Here is a 21,217-nt window from a genome sequence, read left to right on the forward strand (position 1 = left end):
GGGGTTTACTGTCTCCTATGTTTGAAATGACCCAGACTGAATCAGATAATTTGTCAAACAAAGGATAGCCTATTATCTGATGTTATGTTATTGTTGTAAATTAACCAACTGAGACCTCAGAATGAATTACAGCAAATAGGAACATAAATATAGACATTAATCCATGTGCTGAACAAATTTGGAGACTCTCCAAAAGAGAGTAAATTACAATTAACAACAAGACAGGGTGGGTTGTTAAAATAGCCCTGAACTACAAACCTCCAAGACCAAGACAAAATAGCCAGTATCACGCACTTTGACAACTAAAAAGTATTAAACACGTTATTTACTACGGAAATATATATATTTGTTAAAGATAGTAAATTATTGATTATTCTGTTATAATCAATCAATAAATCAATGAATCAATCAACTCAATAATTTGCTTACAGGGAAAGCCAGACGGTCAAGTTTGCATTTTCCCGGGGGTGCTGAAAGCAGAACGATCTGTCCGTGGTGGTGACGAGTCGCTTATAGAATACGCTAGATCACATCTTTCAGCTCAATGAATTACATAGTGTTCACATAATTGTTTAAAATGGACAAGATTTACCTATAGCCTAATTATCACCGCTGGCTTTATTTAATCGCACACAATTCAAAACCGTATCAAACCAACAACTCCCTCTAAACATATAATGCGGCATTTCTATTTCATGGAAATAACACACACAAAAAAAACGATTTAGGGTACATTTTTAAGTAAAGTAGCAAGCTAAGGTTTATTTTTTTTCTCTACAGCTCTGCATCCGCGCAATGAAACCACGCATGTGTTCATCTGTGCTGCGGCAACGTGCATCAATTCCTCTTTGACCCCAGAGTTAATCTGCATTCAGATTTAGATTGACGCTCCAATATATTTCTCAGTTGCTGGATTTGAGGCTATTCCGTTGCCGCTGTATTTATGTAGTTGTTACAGTTATTTCTTAAATTCGGGGAAGCTTGATTAGATTCAATCGGTTTTGTGGCCGTTTTGCTCAACACCGCAGAGGGTCTACATTTTCCGAACCGAACGCTAACACAAGTTGTTTAGCCTATGCTATGTGCGTGATGTACCACAGTGAGGATAGACAGTAGTCCATCTGCAATAAAGACGAAAAGAAGATGGTGATCATTGCTCCTCCAAATGTAGCATCTAAATGCTCGAAAGCGATGGCGAAGCCTTCCTTCTCTCTAAAGCTATTTCTTTGGGTGTTTTTACTCGCTAATCTTCCTACAAGGTAAGGAGAAAATATACCAGGCTTTTATTAAAATGCCGTCGACACATACATGTGTGACCGGGCAAATATTTAGTTTTTGGATACTAGAATGAGAGTCCGGCCCAGTTATTTCAATCTTATGTTTTCCTCTGATGCTTTCTATCGGACAGGATAACACCCTGCCGTTTATTAGGGTGGCTTGTTACAGAACCAGGGCTCGTTTAGTTACTTGTCAAGGAATGTATTTCGCACATTGTTGGCACTTTGGATGAGTGGTATTGGATCCGTAACTGTAATGCTTAATGTGACTCCAATAGATATAGTCGTGTTTTTGGGAGGTTAGAAAAAAAACAGTGGTCAGGGAAGGATGTCCATTATTTCCACGGGTTTATTCGCTGTATAATGAATATTATAATGGTGATGTAGGCTACTGGGCAAAGCAATTCAGATGTGAACAATATGTAAAGCTAATGTCTTGAAAATAGATGCATAGCATACCATATCATTCTAAATGATTATGCTTATGTACTGTATAAATGGCACGTGAAGACGTAGCCTATTGATGCATGAACCTTATATATTACAAGATCCAAAACGTCCTCATTCCCAGAATGTTTTTAAGGTGATGGATGTAGAACTTCAATGAAACCCATTGGTCTCATATGTACCGCCCCCTTAGCCATTAAAATCATGATTCAAAAGTAATTGTTGATTCCTGTATCTAAATCACGACTTTTCAAAATGGTAGACGTTTATATTTACATAGAAGCAGTGTGATAAAGGCAACAATAGAGAGACACATATGGACTATCTCTGATCACTGCTAACTCCACTGTAGAAAGAAATGCTCAATTGACTTGTCACGAAAAGGCACCCATTGCACCAATAAAATATGAACACTTGAGAAGGAAGCGGATGGTTTAAGGGCTCACATCGCTTCTGTCTTGTGTGCTGCCTGAGGGTGAAAAATGGAGGGTGATAGATCAGTCTTCATTCAATCACCACCGTAGAAAACGCGGCCATGGAGTCTCTGGCCTAGATCAAGATGTCTGCACTGTGTGTTTCTATTGTGTTCACACATATGCCCGCCTTTAACATGATTCAAACCTAATTTAAAAGGATTCTGTTCTCAAGAATTCAGTAGGCAAGGCTTTTCATATGCATCTGGGAACACTTAAATAAGTCGCATGAAATGTAATGAGCTCACCTTGACTGCAGCTCATGGTTATCAGAGAAAGGCAACATAAGGGTGCATCCTAGGTAGTCATAACACATAAGCCCCTGTGAAAGAGCAACACTGCATATATAGGCTGGCATGGCTAGGTACAACATAAGGTTTGAACTGTCCTAACAACTGGCTAAGGGATTTTATGTTGACACATTTTGAGGGATATATTTGTTATTACAATTGTATTACTATCTATTTGAATTTTATATATATATAAAATATATATATATATATATTACATGAGGATGAACTCTATAACCACTGTTAGTGACTTCGTGAGCACCTCAGGATCTCTGGTATTAATTGTATAGTAATAACATACTCATCCAACTTTCACTCCAACTACTTGGTTTACAGTACACTGGGCCATGCTCCACGGCCACTGATAGGGCACCCAGGGGAAACACATGCCTTCTGATGTAGCTAATCCCCAAGGAGTATCTGTAAACCCAGAAAGTGCCAAAGCCTTGCCAGCAGGAAGTAGTCCAACAATGAGAGATTACCTGTAGTCTGGTGGACCTCCCTTCGACCCCAACCCACCCGGGCAGCTTGTGTTGTGATGTCTCTGCTTCCAAAAGACCAATAGAGCATCACAGGTTAGGTGATCTGCGTTGAGTGGATTATCACAATATGAATAGCTAATAATCTATGTGCAGACAGTGCTGGATTAAGGTGGGCCCTAGGTCGGGGCCATACAAAACAATGGGCATAGGTGTATTAAGCCTTATCACATTGGTGTGCCTTATCAAAGGGTATGTGTAGTGCTTGATCCATATTGCAACCATTTCTGGCAATCATACTTACAACTTGTAGTGGATGGTCAAGTCAGCGCTTTGCAAGTCAGAGCTCAAATATCATTTCTGACAACATTGCATGCATTTCGGTATAGGTGGATGACACTACTGTCAAACAGTTTACCTATTGCAGACCCACCATACTCAACATACGTGTATTGTTCATTTGTCTCTCTCAGTGTGTCCTCTCTTTCTTATCATTTGATATACTCACCAACTGTTGTCAAAGAAGCAAACATACACAACTACAGTATAGCATATGGAGGACAATCATCAATGGCCGATGCTTATTATAGGAGCCAAGGGATTAAATCAAGTAAGTCACTGTTTAGCATGCTGTTTAGCATGCCAGAAGCACGGCCCATGTTGCCCATTGGGTTAAACTGTCCATGACTGTAGACTATGTTGTGATTACACAAGCAATACACTACATGGACAAAAACCCACAAGCAATACACTACATGGACAAAAACCCACAAGCAATACACTACATGGGCAAAAACACACAAGCAATACACTACATGGACAAAAACACACAAGCAATACACTACATGGACAAAAACACACAAGCAATACACTACATGGACAAAAACCCACAAGCAATACACTACATGGACAAAAACACACAAGCAATACACTACATGGACAAAAACACACAAGCAATACACTACATGGAAAAAAAAGTATGTGGAAACCCCTTCAAGTTAGTGGAATGAGATGTTCGACAAGCAGGTGTCCACATACTTTTTGGCATGTAATGTATGTCAGACAAACTGCATCTACAGTATAACCCCTCAGGATGTCTATTACTGTGATCTACAGGTGTCTTGTGTGACTACCAGCCTTCATTGAAGTGACTGTTATGGAAAGCACTTTGGATACAGGCCGCTGGGCCTATTCTTAATCCTAAACAGCACGTTTCTTTCCAACAGGCACAGGGAATAAGCCTACTGTAGTGGGTGACCTGGGGATAATACAACTTTTTCAAAAGCATTTATATCACCTGCTTCCTTCAATTCCTACCTGCACGCAGCTCAGTGTGTCTAGAATTTCAGTAGGCCTCTGTAGTCCCATTTTACAATTGAACTGCTCTGTTTTAATAATGGATTTTGGATTTTGACTGGTATCATTTGCCATCCCATGCGAGTTGTAAAGAAACAGGACACCCTCTTTCCCTCTGTGTACTGTAGACCAACTGGTCCTTTTTCTTATCTGAACTAATGTCTGGAACGGCGGGATTGGAATGGCAGCAGACACATAGAAACCATGTGTTTGATTATTTGATACTATTCCACGGATTCCGCTCCAGGCATTACCATGAGCCCGTCCTCCCCAATTCAGGTGCCACCAACCTCCTGGGGTTAATACAAATGGAATCAACAGTCTTGTGCCTCTCAAATTAGCCTTATCTGTCCTAAGCTGTATTTAATAATTGATGGAAAACAATACTTAAAATACTTAGGGAATTTGACAATGAGGCGCTTTATCTACTTCCCCAGATTCAGATGAAGTTGTGGATACCATTTTTATGTCTGCTTGCAGTTTGAAAGGAGGTTGCTAACTTGCGCTAGCACCATTACTAACTAGCATGCTAGCAGATACCCATAGACTTCCAGTCATTGCACTAATGCTAGTTACCATTGGCTTGCAAAACTTCCTTCGTACTGGACATAAAAGAGACATAAAAAGTGACATAAAAATGGTATCTACGAGTTCATCTGACTCCAGGAAAGTAGATAAATGGCCCAAATCCCAAAATATCCCATTAAACAATCATAATGTTTCTAATCTGTCTGATCCCATTTAGTTAGGCTTAGCTGGGTACACAAATAGAGCTGATGCCAGAGGTGAGCTAATTAGGGAGTACCAGGTCACCACAGGTCAGGTGATCTGTCACTAATAGCTCTGTGTCCTCAGGACAGAGCACCGTGAGGCCATTTTATAAAATGTCAGCTAAACTGCAATCTTACCCTCCAAGAAATGAACAAACAGAGGCATTTTCATCTTATTCCACAGGGATAGATCCTAGTACCTTCTCTATGGCGATAACAAGCAAAATGGTGCGAGGACTACGTTAAGGCTGTCAGTGTTAGCTACCGTAATGAGTCTTCATTTGTTGTAGTGATTGTAAGAATGGTGCTCAGTGATGTGTCTTGTGTGTGGCTGGATAGGAGGAGAGTTGGGACGGGCTGTGCCTCATTAGCCCCAGACACAAACCCAGGAAATGATAGCTTACGGAAACGTGACATAATTACTATCAACAGACAAGCAGTGATTTTCCCACCTGATAACATTATGCTCAAATATATACTTTTAAAGTTAACATCAAATCATCACAGAATTGTTTGTAGTATTTGAACTGATGTTGAAGTAACTGATTTGGGGGTCTGTAGATTATACTGGTATTTGGATATCGATGCTCCCGAGTGCCGCAGCAGTTGAAGGCACTGCATCACTATAGTACCTGGTTTAAATCCAGGCTGTGTCACATCTTGCCGTGATCGGGAGTCCCATAGGGCGGCGCACAATTGGCCCAGCGTCGTCCAGGTTTGGTCAGAGTAGGCCGTCATTGTAAATAACAATTTGTTCTTAACTGACTCTTTTTTTTTTTTTTTACCTTTATTTAACCAGGCAATTCAGTTAAGAACAAATTCTTATTTTCAATGACGGCCTGGGAACAGTGGGTTAACTGCCTGTTCAGGAGCAGAACGACAGATTTGTACCTTGTCAGCTCGGGGGTTTGAACTCGCAACCTTCCGGTTACTAGTCCAACGCTCTAACCACTAGGCTACACTGCCTAGTTAAATAAAGGTAAAATAAAAAAAATGTTTTATGAATCATTGGTGTTGACGATAAGAATTCAATTAGAGATCATATTTAACAGAACTACTTTAAGGAGTGTTTTCAAATACATCCTAATTGTTTTTCTGAAGACAATGGAATTGTCTTTCATCTGGTACGTGAGGAAAATGTGAATAAAAAAATACATCTGATAGCAGTTTTCACATGATGCAACTGCGATAAAGGCCAATTTAAACCTTTCAGTATAGGAAACAGTCCTCTTGTGGTTAGCTAGGCCCTGCAGCTGTAGCATGTTCTCAATGGGGGTAGCTACAATGACATTACTGTACTCCAGTGTCACATTCTAAGTTGTACATTATTATGGGCCTCCCATTACCAAATTAGCCACGGATACTTTAGATCTGTCTGGGGGACATACACAGATTTCTCTTTCATCCAGCCGTCTCTGGGGGATTTCCGTTGACAACTGGGTTCTGCAGAAAAGTAGGAACAGCACCTGAATGCTATTGGTTCAATTGACTCTGCAGTAGAGTAGAACCACAGAACAAGTATGTTTAACTATTTCAATCTTCATTCTAGTTCTATTATTAGAACAGAGGGGACTGCTGAACAATTCATCAAATGGCCACCCAGACTTTACACTGCTGCTACTCGCTGTTTATTATCTATGCATAGTCACTTTTGTTTTTTTAAACTTTAGTTTATTTAGTAAATATTTTCTTAATTGCATTGTTGGTTAAGGGCTTGTAAGTAAGCATTTCACGGTATGGTCTACACCTGTTGTATTTGGTGCATGTGACAAATAAAATTTGATTTGATTCGACATCAGGTCCATTTACAATGTCCAAGATAGGCCAAAAGATCCAAGCTGTCCTGAATCCCTCTATAAAGTCTTACTGTGTTGGTGGTGTCACCATACAGTGGGGCAAAAAAGTATTTAGTCAGCCACCAATTGTGCAAGTTCTCCCACTTAAAAATATGTGAGAGGACTGTAATTTTAATCATAGGTACACTTCAACTATGACAAACAAAATTAGAAAAAAAAATCCAGAAAATCCCATTATAGGATTTTTAATTAATTTATTTGCAAATTATGGTGGAAAATAAGTATTTGGTCAATAACAAAAGTTTATCTCAATACTTTGTTATATACCATTTGTTGGCAATGACAGAGGTCAAACATTTTCTGTAAGTCTTCACAAGATTTTCACACACTGTTGCTGGTATTTTGGCCCATTCCTCAATGCAGATCTCCTCTAGAGCAGTGATGTTTTGGGGCTGTTGCTGTGCAACTAGGACTTTCAACTCCCTCCAAAGATTTTCTATGGGTTGAGATCTGGAGACAGGCTAGGCCACTCCAGGACCTTGAAATGCTTCTTACGAAGCCACTCCTTCATTGCCCGGGCGGTGTGTTTGGGATCATTGTCATGCTGAAAGACCCAGCCATGTTTCATCTTCAATGCACTTGCTGATGGAAGGAGGTTTTCACTCAAAATCTCACGATACATGGCCCCATTCATTCTTTCCTTTACACGGATCAGTCATCCTGGTCCCTTTGCAGAAAAACAGCCCCAAAGCATGATGTTTCCACCCCCATGCTTCATAGTAGGTATGGTGTTCTTTGGATGCAACTCAGCATTCTTTGTCCTCCAAACACGACGAGTTGAGTTTTACCAAAAAGTTATATTTTGGTTTTATCTGACCATATGACATTCTCCCAATCTTCTGCTGGATCATCCAAATGCTCTCTAGCAAACTTCAGACGGGCCTGGACATGTACTGGCTTAAGCAAGGGGACACGTCTGGCACTGCAGGATTTGAGTCCCTGGCGGCGTAGTGTGTTACTGATGGAGCCCCAGATCGAGGGAGATTATCAGTGGTCTTGTATGTCTTCCATTTCCTAATAATTGCTCCCACAGTTGGTTCTTCAAACCAAGCTACTTACCTATTGCAGATTCAGTCTTCCCAGCCTGGTGCAGGTCTAGAATTTTCTTTCTGGTGTCCTTTGACAGCTCTTTGGTCTTGGCCATAGTGGAGTTTGGAGTGTGACTGTTTGAGGTTGTGGACAGGTGTCTTTTATACTGATAACAAGTTCAAACAGGTGCCAATAATACAGGTAACGAGTGGAGGACAGAGGAGCCTCTTAAAGAATAAGTTACAGGTCTGTGAGAGCCAGAAATCTTGCTTGTTTGTAGGTGACCAAATACTTATTTTCCACCATAATTTGCAAATAAATTAATTCAAAATCCTACAATGTGATTTTCTAGATTTTTTTTCTTCTCATTTTGTCTGTCATAGTTGAAGTGTACCTATGATGAAAATTACAGGCCTCTTTCATATTTTTAAGTGGGAGAACTTGCACAATTGGTGGCTGACAAAATATTTTTTGCCCCACTGTATACAGTATCCCTCGGATTCCATGGTTACTGAGTTGGGTAAAGCTCTTGGTACAGTACGTACTGACACAATGGAAATCCTTCATATTCCATCTATCATGCCATTGGCGGTAACAACTTCCCAGAGCCCTGAATCTGTGCTTGTTAGTTTAATCACACACTTCATGACAGTGTGTTGTCATTAGCACTTCTAGATAAGACTCATCTGTGCTGCACTCCAATGTACCATCATAGGTGTATTCACACCTCCAGCCTCAGTATCCCAGCCCCATTGCAAAACACTTTTATTCAATGTGTAATTCAGTTAACTGGCTCTTGGCTGAGTGAAGAACATTTCCATTAGGATTTTTGAGACATTGTAATGCATTGAGATGTTTTACAGAGGTGAGCCAACTCCCAAGACTAACTCTTCTGCTTGAGTACAGAAAAGAGAGCAGAGAACCAAGGAATGTCAAAGAAGAAATCTCACAAATGGAACAACAGATCCACTGTTTGTACCTTGCATTTCTTCATTGTGTTATGAAAGGGCCTGAGTAACCAGAACATTCTCTCCCCATGTTTCTCTCCTGACTGTGTTTTTGGTGAATATGGCACTCTTGGTTAAGACATGTTACAGAGGTGAGCCGACTCACAAGACGGACCCTTCTGTTCAAGCACTGACAAGAGAGCAGAGAACAATCATTCTATTACAAAATCTCACTCAAAGGAACAATGTCAGGTCCACTATTCGCACCGTGCATTTCTTCAGCGTTCTGAAAGGGCCTGGGTAACAGTCTTTCTCTCCTAACTGGGTTTTTGTTTTTGAACACTATGCTACTATTCATTGCCGTTATTCTCAGTTCCAGCTGCACTGTGGGGCTGGTGTCACTTTGTGAGGATTTTCATGTAGGGAATCACATAGAGATCAGTGGCAACCAGCAGGAGTTCTGCCCTTTTATCCCGTTTCAGCCTTGTCCTTTGATTTCAACCAGCGGGCAGTGCACATTTGAAAGAATGGAGCCTAAACGCATAGCAAGCTTAGCCTAGTATGATTTAGTGGTCTTTTCTGTGCTGTTGTTGTGGATTGTTGCTTTACATATTGACAGCATAACAAGATTCTCTCTCTTTTCATTTTACCTTGCTGTTTATAGTGCTGATGGGAAAAATCCTTGCTTCATATTTCCTCTGTTCCCCTTTTCTCTTCCCAGATCCCTCCAGACTGAAAATGACGATGATGTGACAAACAAAACGTGGGTGTTGACTCCCAAAGTGTATGAGAGCGATGTCACCAACATCCTAAACAGCCTACTAGATGGCTACGATAACAAACTGCGACCAGATATAGGAGGTAGGAGTCATACCACTGCACACTGATTGGCTGCTGCTGCTATGGCCGCCCTCCCCAAAGACCAAATCTCCATTGGCATCAACGCCTTCGTCACAATCTATCTACATCAGTATTACAGGCCATGAATGATGAGCAGACACCATCATCAGACAGGCAGAAAATGCATACAGCTACAATAGACTTACAGAGGCAGCCGCCACCATCTTACCATCAAACATGATATGATGTTGCACCCTGTCATCTCCCAGACTACACACTGGGTATAATTAGCTAACAACTACCAAGAGTGGTACGTTGCACTGAAAACTGGGATTGCTACCATGCACTGAAAACTGGGATTTGGATTCATTGCAGATTGTGGACAGTTCTTTTCAAGTCCATTGTGCAGCTCATTCAATTGTAATGCTGCTGCAGTCTATGTATAGCAAACTAGCTAACAAGAGAGATGTGTGGGGAATGACATCGTATTATGATATCACAAGGACGCAGGCTGCAATGTTATCTGCTAAAAAGGAAATGGTGTGCGTCATGGCATGCAGGTATAGACAAGGTATAATATGAAGCCATCCTGGAGCCAAAGGAAATGGTGTGTGTCATGGCATGCAGGTATAGACAAGGTATAATATGAAGCCATCCTGGAGCCAAAGGAAATGGTGTGCGTCATGGCATGCAGGTATAGACAAGGTATAATATGAAGCCATCCTGGAGCCAAAGGAAATCATGGCATGCAGGTATAGACAAGGTATAATATGAAGCCAACCTGGAGCCAAAGGAAATGGTGTGTCATGGCATGCAGGTATAGACAAGGTATAATATGAAGCCATCCTGGAGCCAAAGGAAATGGTGTGTGTCATGGCATGCAGGTATAGACAAGGTATAATATGGCATGGAGCAGGTATAGACAAGGTATAATATGAAGCCAACCTGGAGCCAAAGGAAATGGTGTGCGTCATGGCATGCAGGTATAGACAAGGTATAATATCAAGCCATCCTGGAGCCAAAGGAAATGGTGTGTGTCATGGCATGCAGGTATAGACAAGGTATAATATGAAGCCATCCTGGAGCCAAAGGAAATGAGGACGTCCAAACGGTAGCTTGCTGCATTTGTTGTTTGGCTATGGGTTTTACACACCATTGCACCTTTGATGAGTATTCCCATGATGAATGTAGCAGTTTGTTTATACGACTGCATTAATGTTATCATCCTCAAAAGTGGTCTGGGAATTCAGAAAGCCAAGCTATGTTTTTATTTAATTTGTATTCGGTCATATTTATTGTGTTTTTCAAATAAATAAATTTACCAGCTGGCAATTGGAACTAAATATGGCTTTAAGTTTGAGTTTTATCATGCTATGTTTTTGACACCAATTATGCAGTCGGAAACTCACTAAATGGGGCCAGTTTATGTTCACTCACTATATAATCTCTAGTAACATTCCTTTTATGGTGAAAGAGTTTGTGATTGGAGATAAACTAGAAGCCGTGTTTGTGGTGTGTCAAAGCCTTTACCACATCCATATCTTGGAAAAGCAGAGATCGTCTCAGGCTCAGGACAGATGTAGGATCCTAAAAATATTTTCTCTTACAAACAATATATCAAACCCTACAAAAATGTCCACATAATAATTAACATTTCCTGTTATTTTCCTGCTGTAGCAAACTTGCTCGCTATTAAGAGGCTATATCTGTACAGTATCATGCAGTAAGCTCCAGTACCATGGTGGAGAGAGAGAGGGAGAGAGAGAGAGAGAGAGAGAGAGAGAGAGTGTGTATTTAGTGCAGGGTACGTAAAGTCTGTTTTCAGCACCATGGACAGCTCCATGGTGTCATCATTTTACACTCGCACACACTAACTGCTATAGTAGTACAAGCTATTTAGCCCTGAAATAAGATAGACATGAATAATACCTAAACACAGAATATTGAATGTGCATCATAACACTTGTTTTTTCTTCTTTCAGTAAAACCAACCGTGATCCACACTGACATGTTTGTCAACAGTATTGGCCCAGTGAATGCTATCAATATGGTGAGTATATAAAATCTGCTGCTACTGCTTATTATTCATCCTGTTGCCGAGTCACTTTATCCCTACCTATATTTACATAGCCACCCCAATTACCTCGTAACCCTGAACATCGACTCGGTACATGTACCCTGTGTATATAGCCAAGTTATCGCTATCGTACTTTATATAGACAAGTTATCGTTACTCACTGGGAAACTACAGGGCTTTTGCTGTGAAGACCTATAGGGTGGATGAGTTAGGGCTGTTTGTGCAGTACTTTATATAGACAAGTTATCGTTACTCACTGGGAAACTACAGGGCTTTTGCTGTGAAGACCTATAGGGTGGATGAGTTAGGGCTGTTTATGCAGTACTTTATATAGACAAGTTATCGTTACTCACTGGGAAACTACAGGGCTTTTGCTGTGAAGACCTATAGGGTGGATGAGTTAGGGCTGTTTGTGCAGTACTTTATATAGACAAGTTATCGTTACTCACTGGGAAACTACAGGGCTTTTGCTGTGAAGACCTATAGGGTGGATGAGTTAGGGCTGTTTGTGCAGTACTTTAGTTATCGTTACTCATTGTGTGTTTATTCCTTCTGTTATTATTGTTCTATTATTTCTCCATTTATTTTTTGATTTGAAATGTTTTTCATTGTTGGGAAGGGCCCGTAAGTACGCTGTTAGTCTACACCTGTTGTTTACCAAGCATGTCACAAATACATGCCAAGTTTGTTTTCAAAATAGATAGATACATTGAAAGCTGTAATGTTGATGAATTGCATTATGTAATGAATGGCATAATTGTGTTCTGATTGTGTTGCTTTCATGTCATGTCATGGACTGTTGCATAAATCAAACTTAAGATGCCTTGCGCAAGGTAATATCATAGCTTTTGTTTCATTGCCTTGGCTATGGTTGTCGGAAAGACATCCAGAATTCTATGGAGTAGGCCTATACAAACTTGATGGAATAAGCTACTCCAAGATGGTTGTTGATATTTGTAGACAGTACAGGAGTTACTGTAAGCTGGGCTGTAAAAATAGGGCAGGGTGTGTAGGGTGAGATAAGTGGACTGCATTGCTTAGAGAGACTGCAACAACATTTGTCCCATTGTACTCCAGTTAAAATCCATGCCAAGGTTACAATTCCATTGTAATTCAACACAACAATCTCATCTCCATCATGGGCAAGCGCCAAGCCACAGAGAAAATTTTAACACAAGCATGGCTCTGTTACTGTCATCATGGGGGTTTAAAGACAGTCACTTGTTTGATCTTCTTGTTCTTAAGTACATTTACATTTACATTTAAGTCATTTAGCAGACGCTCTTATCCAGAGCGACTTACAAATTGGTGAATTCACCTTCTGACATCAGTGGAACAGCCACTTTACAATAGTGCATCTAAATCATTTAAGGGGGGGGTGAGAAGGATTACTTTATCCAATCCTAGGTATTCCTTGAAGAGGTGGGGTTTCAGGTGTCTCCGGAAGGTGGTGATTGACTTAATCACCTTGATCCTCCATAGCAACCAGCTCACATTTCTTAGTGTTTATGTGGGTGTGTTTGCATGTGTGCGTTGTGTGTCTGTTTGTGTTTGAGTATACCTTTGTGTGTACGCGCATGTCAAGACCATATTGATTGCCGTACATTCAGATGTAATCAGTGCTGGGTACGTTCACATGAAATCACATCATGGCTGTTGTTGAGGATTCTTTCCTAAAGAGAGGATGATTATGGGTCGACTGATGATGCTGGAGTGTGTATCAAAGCAGAAACAGTATAGAATGCAGGATGACTCACTTAGCCACAGCTTTTAGCAGCATCCATTTGGTGAAAGGCCTGCTTGTGTCGTAAGTTGAAATGTCCTGAAGAGAATAGCAAGATCCTGCCTTCTGGTCAGTTGTCATGGCGTTGGCGTTTAACCGGAAGCCGTTGCTATAACAATGTTTACAAATGCTTACCTGTGCATGCACAATTCCTATTCTGAACAGGAAGCAATTTAGCTACATTTATAATGGGAATCTGACTGGTAGCAGGAGGCTTACAGTATATTATCCTCCAAACTGGTTTCAGTAGACTATGGAGGAAAAAGAGATACTAGATAAGTAGAAGTCTATAGGATGTTTGCAAATTTGGCCAAAACTGAGTTAAAACTTCAGTTTTGGTCTTGATGTGTCAATGTACAGTATAGTTCATGTACACAAATAAAAGATTAATTGAATGATTGTTTTACCTTATTTAACCATGGAATCCCCAGTTTGACATAGGTTTTAGACCACCGGAGTTGTAAAGTTTTAGGCAGCCTTTTACTAAAATTACACCTTATTCTAAAATTGATTAAATACTTTTTCCCCTCATCAATCTACACACAATACCCCAAAAACAGGTTATTAATTATTTCTGCAAATGTATAAAAAAAAACATATACAATACCAGTCAAAAGTTTGGACACCTACTCATTCAAGTGTTTTTTATTTTATTTGTACCATTTTCTACATTGTAGAATAATAGTGACGACATCAAAACGATGAAATAACACATGGAATCATGTAGTAACCAAAAAAGTGTTAAACAAATCAAAATAGATTTTAATTTTAGATTCTTCAAAGTAGCCACCCTTTGCCTTGATGACAGCTTTGCACACTTGACATTCTCTCAACCAGCTTTACATGGAATGTTTTTTCAAAAGTCTTGAAGGAGTTCCCACATATGCTGAGCACTTGTTGGCTGCTTTTCCTTCACTCTGCAGTCCAACTCATCCCAAACATTCACAGTAGGGTACAGGTTGGGTGATTGTGGAGGCTAGGTTATCTTATGCAGCACTCCATCACTCTCCTTCTTGGTCAAATAGCTCTTACACAGCCTGGAGGTGTGTTGGGTCATTGTCCTGTTGATAAACAAATGATAGTCCCACTCAGCGCAAACCAAATGGGATGGCATATTGATGCAGAATGCTATGATAGCCATGCTGGTTAAGTGTGCCTTGAATTCTAAATAAATTACAGACAGTGTCACCTGCAAGCATCCCCACACCATCACACCACCTCCTCCATGCTTCACGGTGGTAACCACACTTGCAGAGATAATCCGTTCACCTACTCTGCGTCTCACAAAGACACGGTAGTTGGAACCCCAAAAGATGTGGAGTCATCAGACCAAAGGACAGATTTCTACTGCTCTAATGTCCGATGCTCGTGTTTTTAGCCCAAGCAAGTCTCATCTTCTTATTATGTTGTCATGTGTTGCTGCCTTGCTATGTTGTTGTCTTAGGTCTCTCTTTATGTAATGTTGTGTTGTCTCTCTTGTTGTGATGTGTGTTTTGTCCTATATTTATATTGTATTTATTTTTTGGTAGGCCGTCATTGTAAATAAGAATTAGTTCTAAACTGACTTGCCTAGTTAAATAAGGGTTACATTTTTTAAAAATGGTGTCCTTTAGTAGTGGTTTCTTTGCAGCAATTGGACCATGAAAGCCTGATTCAAACAGTCTCCTCCGAACCGTTGATGTTGAGTTGTGTCTGTTACTTGAACTCTGGGAATCATTTACAGTGGGGAAAAAAGTATTTAGTCAGCCACCAATTGTGCAAGTTCTCCCACTTAAAAAGATGAGAGAGGCCTGTAATTTTCATCATAGGTAGACTTCAACTATGACAGACAAAATGAGAGAAAAACAAATCCAGAAAATCACATTGTAGGATTTTAATGAATTTACTTGCAAATTATGGTGAAAAATAAGTATTTGGTCAATAGCAAAAGTTTATCTCAATACTTTGTTATATACCCTTTGTTGGCAATGACAGAGGTCAAACATTTTCTGTAAGTCTTCACAAAGTTTTCACACACTGTTGCTGGTATTTTGGCCCATTCCTCCATGCAGATCTCCTCTAGAGCAGTGATGTTTTGGGGCTGTTGCTGGGCGACACGGACTTTCAACTCCCTCCAATGATTTTCAAAGCTGTCATCAGCTCTGGAGCAGGTTTTCATCAATGATCTCTCTGTACTTTGCTCTGTTCATCTTTCCCTTTATCCTGACTAGTTTCCCAGTCCCTGCTGCTGAAAAACATCCCCAGAGCATGATGCTGCCACCACCATGCTTCACCATAGGGATGGTGCCAGGTTTCCTCCAGACGTGAGGCTTGGCATTCAGGCCAAAGAGTTCCATCTTGGTTTCATCAGACCAGAGAATCTTGTTTCTCAGGGTCTGAGAGACTTTAGATGCCTTTTGGCGAACTCCATGTGGGCTGTCAAGTGCCTTTTACTGAGGAGTAGCTTCCGTCTGACCACTTTACAATAAAGGCCTGATTGGTGGAGTGCTGCCGAGATGGTTGTCCTTCTGGAAGGATCTCCCATCTCCACAGAGGAACTTTGGAGCTCTGTCAGTGTGACCATCGGTTTCTTGGTCACCTTGTTGAACAAGACCCTTAGCCCCCGATTGCTCAGTTTAGCTGTGCGGCCAGGTCTAGGAATAGTCTTGGTGGTTCCAAACTTCTTCCATTTAAGAATGATGGAGGCCACTGTGTTTTTGGGGAACTGCAATGCTGCGAAAATGTTTTGGTACCCTTCCCCAAATCTCTGCCTCTACACAATTCTGTCTCGGAACTCTAAGGACAGTTCCTTCGACCTCATGGCTTGATTTCTGCCTTGACCTGCACTGTCAACTGTGGGACATTATATAGACAGGTGTGTGCCTTTCCAAATCATGTCCAATCAATTGAATTTACCACAGGTGTACTCCAATCAAGTTGTAGAAACATCTCAAGGATGATCAATGGAAACAGGATGCACCTGAGCTAAATGTTGAGTCTTGTAGCAAAGCGTCTGAATACTTATGTAAATAAGTTATTCCATTTATTTATTTTGTTATATAAATTTGCAACAATTTAAAAAAAATCAGTTTTCACCTTGTCATTACAGGTTATTGTGTGTAGATTGATGAGGAAAAAGTATTATTTAATTCATTTTAGAATAAGACTTTAACGTAAACATTTGTTGGACAAAGTCAAGGGGTCTGAATACTTTCCGAATTACCTGTATATAGTCTATGCATAATATATCTTTAATAATTGGTGGTTCAAATCCTGAGCCGACTAGGTTACAAATCTGTCATTGTGCCCTTGAGCAAGACACTCAACCTTATTTGCTCCTGTATGTCGCTCTGGATAAGCGTGTCTACTAAATGACTTAAATGTTAAATGTAAATTATTATACTTTTTATTTTTTACTGTGAAAGCCCATTATCTCAGAGACTCTCTCTCTGTATCTCGGTCTCTCTCTCTCTCTGTATCTCGGTATCTCTCTCTCTCTCTCTCTCTCGGTATATATCTCTCTCCCTCTCGGTATCTCTCTCTCTGTATCTCGGTAACTCTCTCTCTCTCTCTCTCTGTATCTCGGTATATATCTCTCTCTGTATCTCGTATCTCAGTATATATCTCTCTCTCGGTATCTCGGTATATCTCTCTCTCTCTTTCTCTCTCTCTCTCTCTCTCTCTCTGTATATCTCTCTCTCTCTCTCTCTCTGTATATATCTCTCTCTGTCTCTCTCTCTTTCTCTCTCTCTCTCTCTCTCTCTCGGTATCTCTCTCTCTCGGTATATCTCTCTCTTTCTCCCTCTCTCTCTCTCGGTATATCTCTCTCTCTCAATTCAATTCAAGGGCTTTATTGGCATGGGAAACATGTGTTAACATTGCCAAAGCAAGTGAGGTAGATAATATATGAAGTGAATATATAAAGTGAAATAAACAATAAAAATTAACAGTAAACATTACACATACAGAAGTTTCAAAACAATAAAGACATAACAAATGTCATATTATATATATACAGTGTTTTAACAATGTACAAATTGTAAAGGACACTCTCTCTCTCTCTCTCTCTCTCTGTATATCTCTCTCTCCCTCTCTCTCTCCCTCTCTCTCTCCCTCTCTCTCTCCCTCCCTCTCTCTCTCTCTCTCTCTCTGTATATCTCTCTCTCGCTCTCTCTCTCCCTCTGTCTCTCTCTCTCTCTCTGTATATCTCTCTCTCACTCTCTCTCCCTCTCTCTCTCTCTCTCTGTATATCTCTCTCTCCCTCTCTCTCGCTCTCTCTCTCCCTCTCTCTCTCTCTCTCAAACACACATCTGACCACACACACATACACTCCCCTCTCCTTTCTCCAGTGCTCTATTGAATAGCCTTCATATATATTTCCTAGGCCTGTTGAATGGGAGACAGAGAGCACTGCAGGAAGGGTTTTGTCAGAGTGAGAGCAAAGTGCTTCTCAGGATATGAGGTTAGATAATGCTTCTGCTAAACAAGGGAAGCCATTAATTGCCCCGTTAAACATTTCATTTTCAGGTTGAGGGGCTCAAGGTGGCCCAGTGTAGCTGCATTCTTTAATAGGAACAAAGGATTCATGGTCTGAAAGGAAGCTGTTTTGCTTTAAGAAAGTGCTCTGCCAATGTATCCCAGACAGCAGTTTTACCATGTAGTTGTAAAACTGCCCTCAGTCTAAACGGGTTCGGTGGAACATGGAGAGTGATTTGTATTCAACGTTTTGGAGGACACTCGTTCCTGTTTAGGGTCTCAGGGTGTTCTACAGTAGTTTTTATTCATTGTTAAATTTCAACACAGAATTTAACATGTACAGTATGTACACTACCGTTCAAAAGTCCTTGTTTTTGAAAGAAAAGTACATTTTTGTCCATTAAAATAACATCAAATTAATCAGAAATACAGTGTAGACGTTGTTAATTTTGTAAATGACTATTGTAGCTGGAAACAGCTGATTTTGAATGGAATATCTATATAGGCGTACACAGGCCCATTATCAGCAAACATAACTCATGTGTTCCAATGGCACATTGTGTTTTATCATTTTAAAAGTCTAATTGATCTTTAGAAAACCCTTTTGCAATTATGTTAGCACACCTGAAAACTTTTGTGCTTATTAAAGAAGCAATAAAACTGTCCTTCTTTAGACTATTTGAGTTTCTGGACCATCAGCATTTGTGGGTTCGATTACAGGCTCAAAATGGCCAGAAACAAAGACATTTCTTCTGAAACTCATACGTCTCTAAGTGGGAGGCCCCGGTGCACAACTGAGCAAGATAACAAGTACATTAGAGTGTCTAGTTTGAGAATCCAACACTCTAATGTACTTGTTCTCTTGCTCAGTTGTGCACCGGGGCCTCCCACCCTTTCTATTCTGGTTAGAGCCAGTTTAAAAGCCTACGTTGTTCTGTAAAGGGAGTAGTACACAGCGCTGTACAAGATCTTCAGTGGCAATTTCTCTCAGGGAATAGCTTTCATTTCTTAGAACAAGAATAGGCTGATGAGTTTCAGAAGAAAGGTCGTTGTTTCTGGCCACGTTTTCAGGTGCGCTAACATAATTGCAAAAGAGTTTTCTAATGATCAATTAGCCTTTTAATGGACAAAAATGTGCGTTTCTTTCAAAATCAAGGAAATGTCTAAGTGACCCCAAACTTTTGAATTGTAGTTTAAATTAAAAGTTTAGTTCCAAAACTCTAAATCCACAAATTTTTCACATTCGTGTTTTTTCATCAGGAATTATTGCCTAGGGGTGTGTAAAATATTACTGATCTCTGATTTTTAGTTCAGCGATTTTAAATGTGTATTATATTTATATAGTGTTGCAAAATGCTATATATCCATTATTTAGCTGGAATGAATTGTTCATATCCTGTATATTTGACTGTTATATGGAGTTGTCTCACCTAGCTATCTTAAGATGAATGCACTTACTGCAAGGCGCTCTGGATAAGAGCATCTGCTAAAATTACTAAAATGTCAAATGTAAATGTTTTACATACAGATCTCATATGTAGCATTTGTACAGTTGTTTATGAAAATATAGTTATGTGTTACATTTGATTGTGTAAAACCTAGCAGTACTACTTATTTCTCTGAGGGTGAGTATTTTTTACCCGGTATTATTCATTTCTCTGAAATTAAACCATCAAGTGATTTTAAACAAATACATTGCTGTCATTGAACAACCTCATGCCATGATTAGATAGTGGAAATAACACATCTCTTTCATAACTGATTTAATAAAAGCTAATTTACCAACATTTCTGAAAACAGATGCAGTCAGGTCCATTAGTATTTGGACAGTGACACAATTTGCATAATTTTGTCTCTGTACGCAACCACAATGGATTTGAAAGGAAACAATCAACATGTGCTTTAAGTGTATACTATCATCTTTAGTTTAAGAGTTTTGTCAAAATGATGGTATGAACCGTGTAGGAATTACAACCTTTTTTATACATAGCCCCCCAATTTTAGGGTCTCAAAAGTAATTGGACAAACTAACATAATCAAAAATAAAATTGTGAGTTGTAATACTTGGTTGCAAATCATTTACAGTCAATGACTGCCTGAAGTCTGGAACCCATAGACATCACCAGATGCTGAGTTTCTTCCCTGGTGATGCTCTGCCAGGCCTTGTCTGCAGCTGTCTTCAGTTCTTGCTTGTTCTAGGGGCGTTTTGCCTTCAGTTTTGCCTTCAGCAAGGGAAGTGCATGCTCAATTGGATTCAGATCAGGTGATTGACTTGGTCATTGCAGAACATTCCACTTCTTTGCCTTAAAGTCTTGGATTGCTTTTGCAGTATGCTTCGGGTCATTGTCCATCTGCACTGTGAAGCGCCGTCCAATGAGTTTTGAAGCATTTGGCTGAATCTGAACAAGTAATATAGCCCTGAACACGTCAGAATTCATTCTGCTGATTTTGTCAGCAGTCACATCACAATAAATACAAGGGAACCAGTTCCATTGGCAGCCATACTGTACATTCCCACGCCATAACACTACCTCCACCAGGCTTCACAGATGAGGTGGTATGCTTCCGATCATAAGCAGTTCCTTCCTTTCTCCATAACTCTTCTCTTGCCATCATTCTGGTACAAGTTGATCTTTGTCTCATCTGTTTTTGAAGATTATCAATAGTTGGTGAAGTCTTCTCTTGATGGTTGACTTTTGACACAGATACACCGGGGTTTTTCTTCACCAGCGAAATAATCTTCTGTCGTCCACCACAGTTTTTTCCCATGCTCTTCCGGGCCTATGGGTGTTCCTGAGCTCACCAGTGCGTTCTTTCTTTTTAAGAATGTACCAAATAGTTGATTTGGCCACCCCTAATGTTTTTGCTATTTCTCTGATGGGTTTGTTTTGATTTTTCAGCCTATTAATGTCTTGCTTCACAGGCAGTGACAGCTCTTTGGACTTCATATTGAGGGTTAACAGTAACAGATTCCAAATGTAAATGCAACACTTGAAATCAACTCTAGACCTTTTATCTGCTTACATGTAAATTAACTAATGAGTGAATAACACACACCTGACCATGGAACAGCTGAGCAGCCAATTGTCCAATTACTTTTGGTCCCTTAAAGTGAGGTACATTAAAGGGGGTACCACA

General features: G+C 40.1%; 1 protein-coding gene across 3 annotated transcripts in view; it reads left to right on the forward strand.

Annotated features, from left to right (window-relative positions):
- Nucleotides 1–833: 833 nt before the first annotated feature.
- The window catches only part of LOC135550970 (gamma-aminobutyric acid receptor subunit gamma-2), a 75,544-nt gene continuing 55,160 nt past the window's right edge, over nt 834–21,217 (forward strand). For all 3 annotated transcript variants that reach the window (XM_064982285.1, XM_064982286.1, XM_064982287.1), the window contains exons 1-3: nt 834–1,259; nt 9,646–9,785; nt 11,747–11,814. In XM_064982285.1, the coding sequence (XP_064838357.1) occupies nt 1,144–1,259; nt 9,646–9,785; nt 11,747–11,814 (324 nt within the window). In that variant the 5' untranslated portion in view covers nt 834–1,143. The remainder of the gene's footprint in view (nt 1,260–9,645; nt 9,786–11,746; nt 11,815–21,217) is intronic.

Source organism: Oncorhynchus masou, chromosome 12 (genome assembly GCF_036934945.1).
Source record: "Oncorhynchus masou masou isolate Uvic2021 chromosome 12, UVic_Omas_1.1, whole genome shotgun sequence".
Lineage (NCBI taxonomy): Eukaryota > Metazoa > Chordata > Actinopteri > Salmoniformes > Salmonidae > Oncorhynchus > Oncorhynchus masou.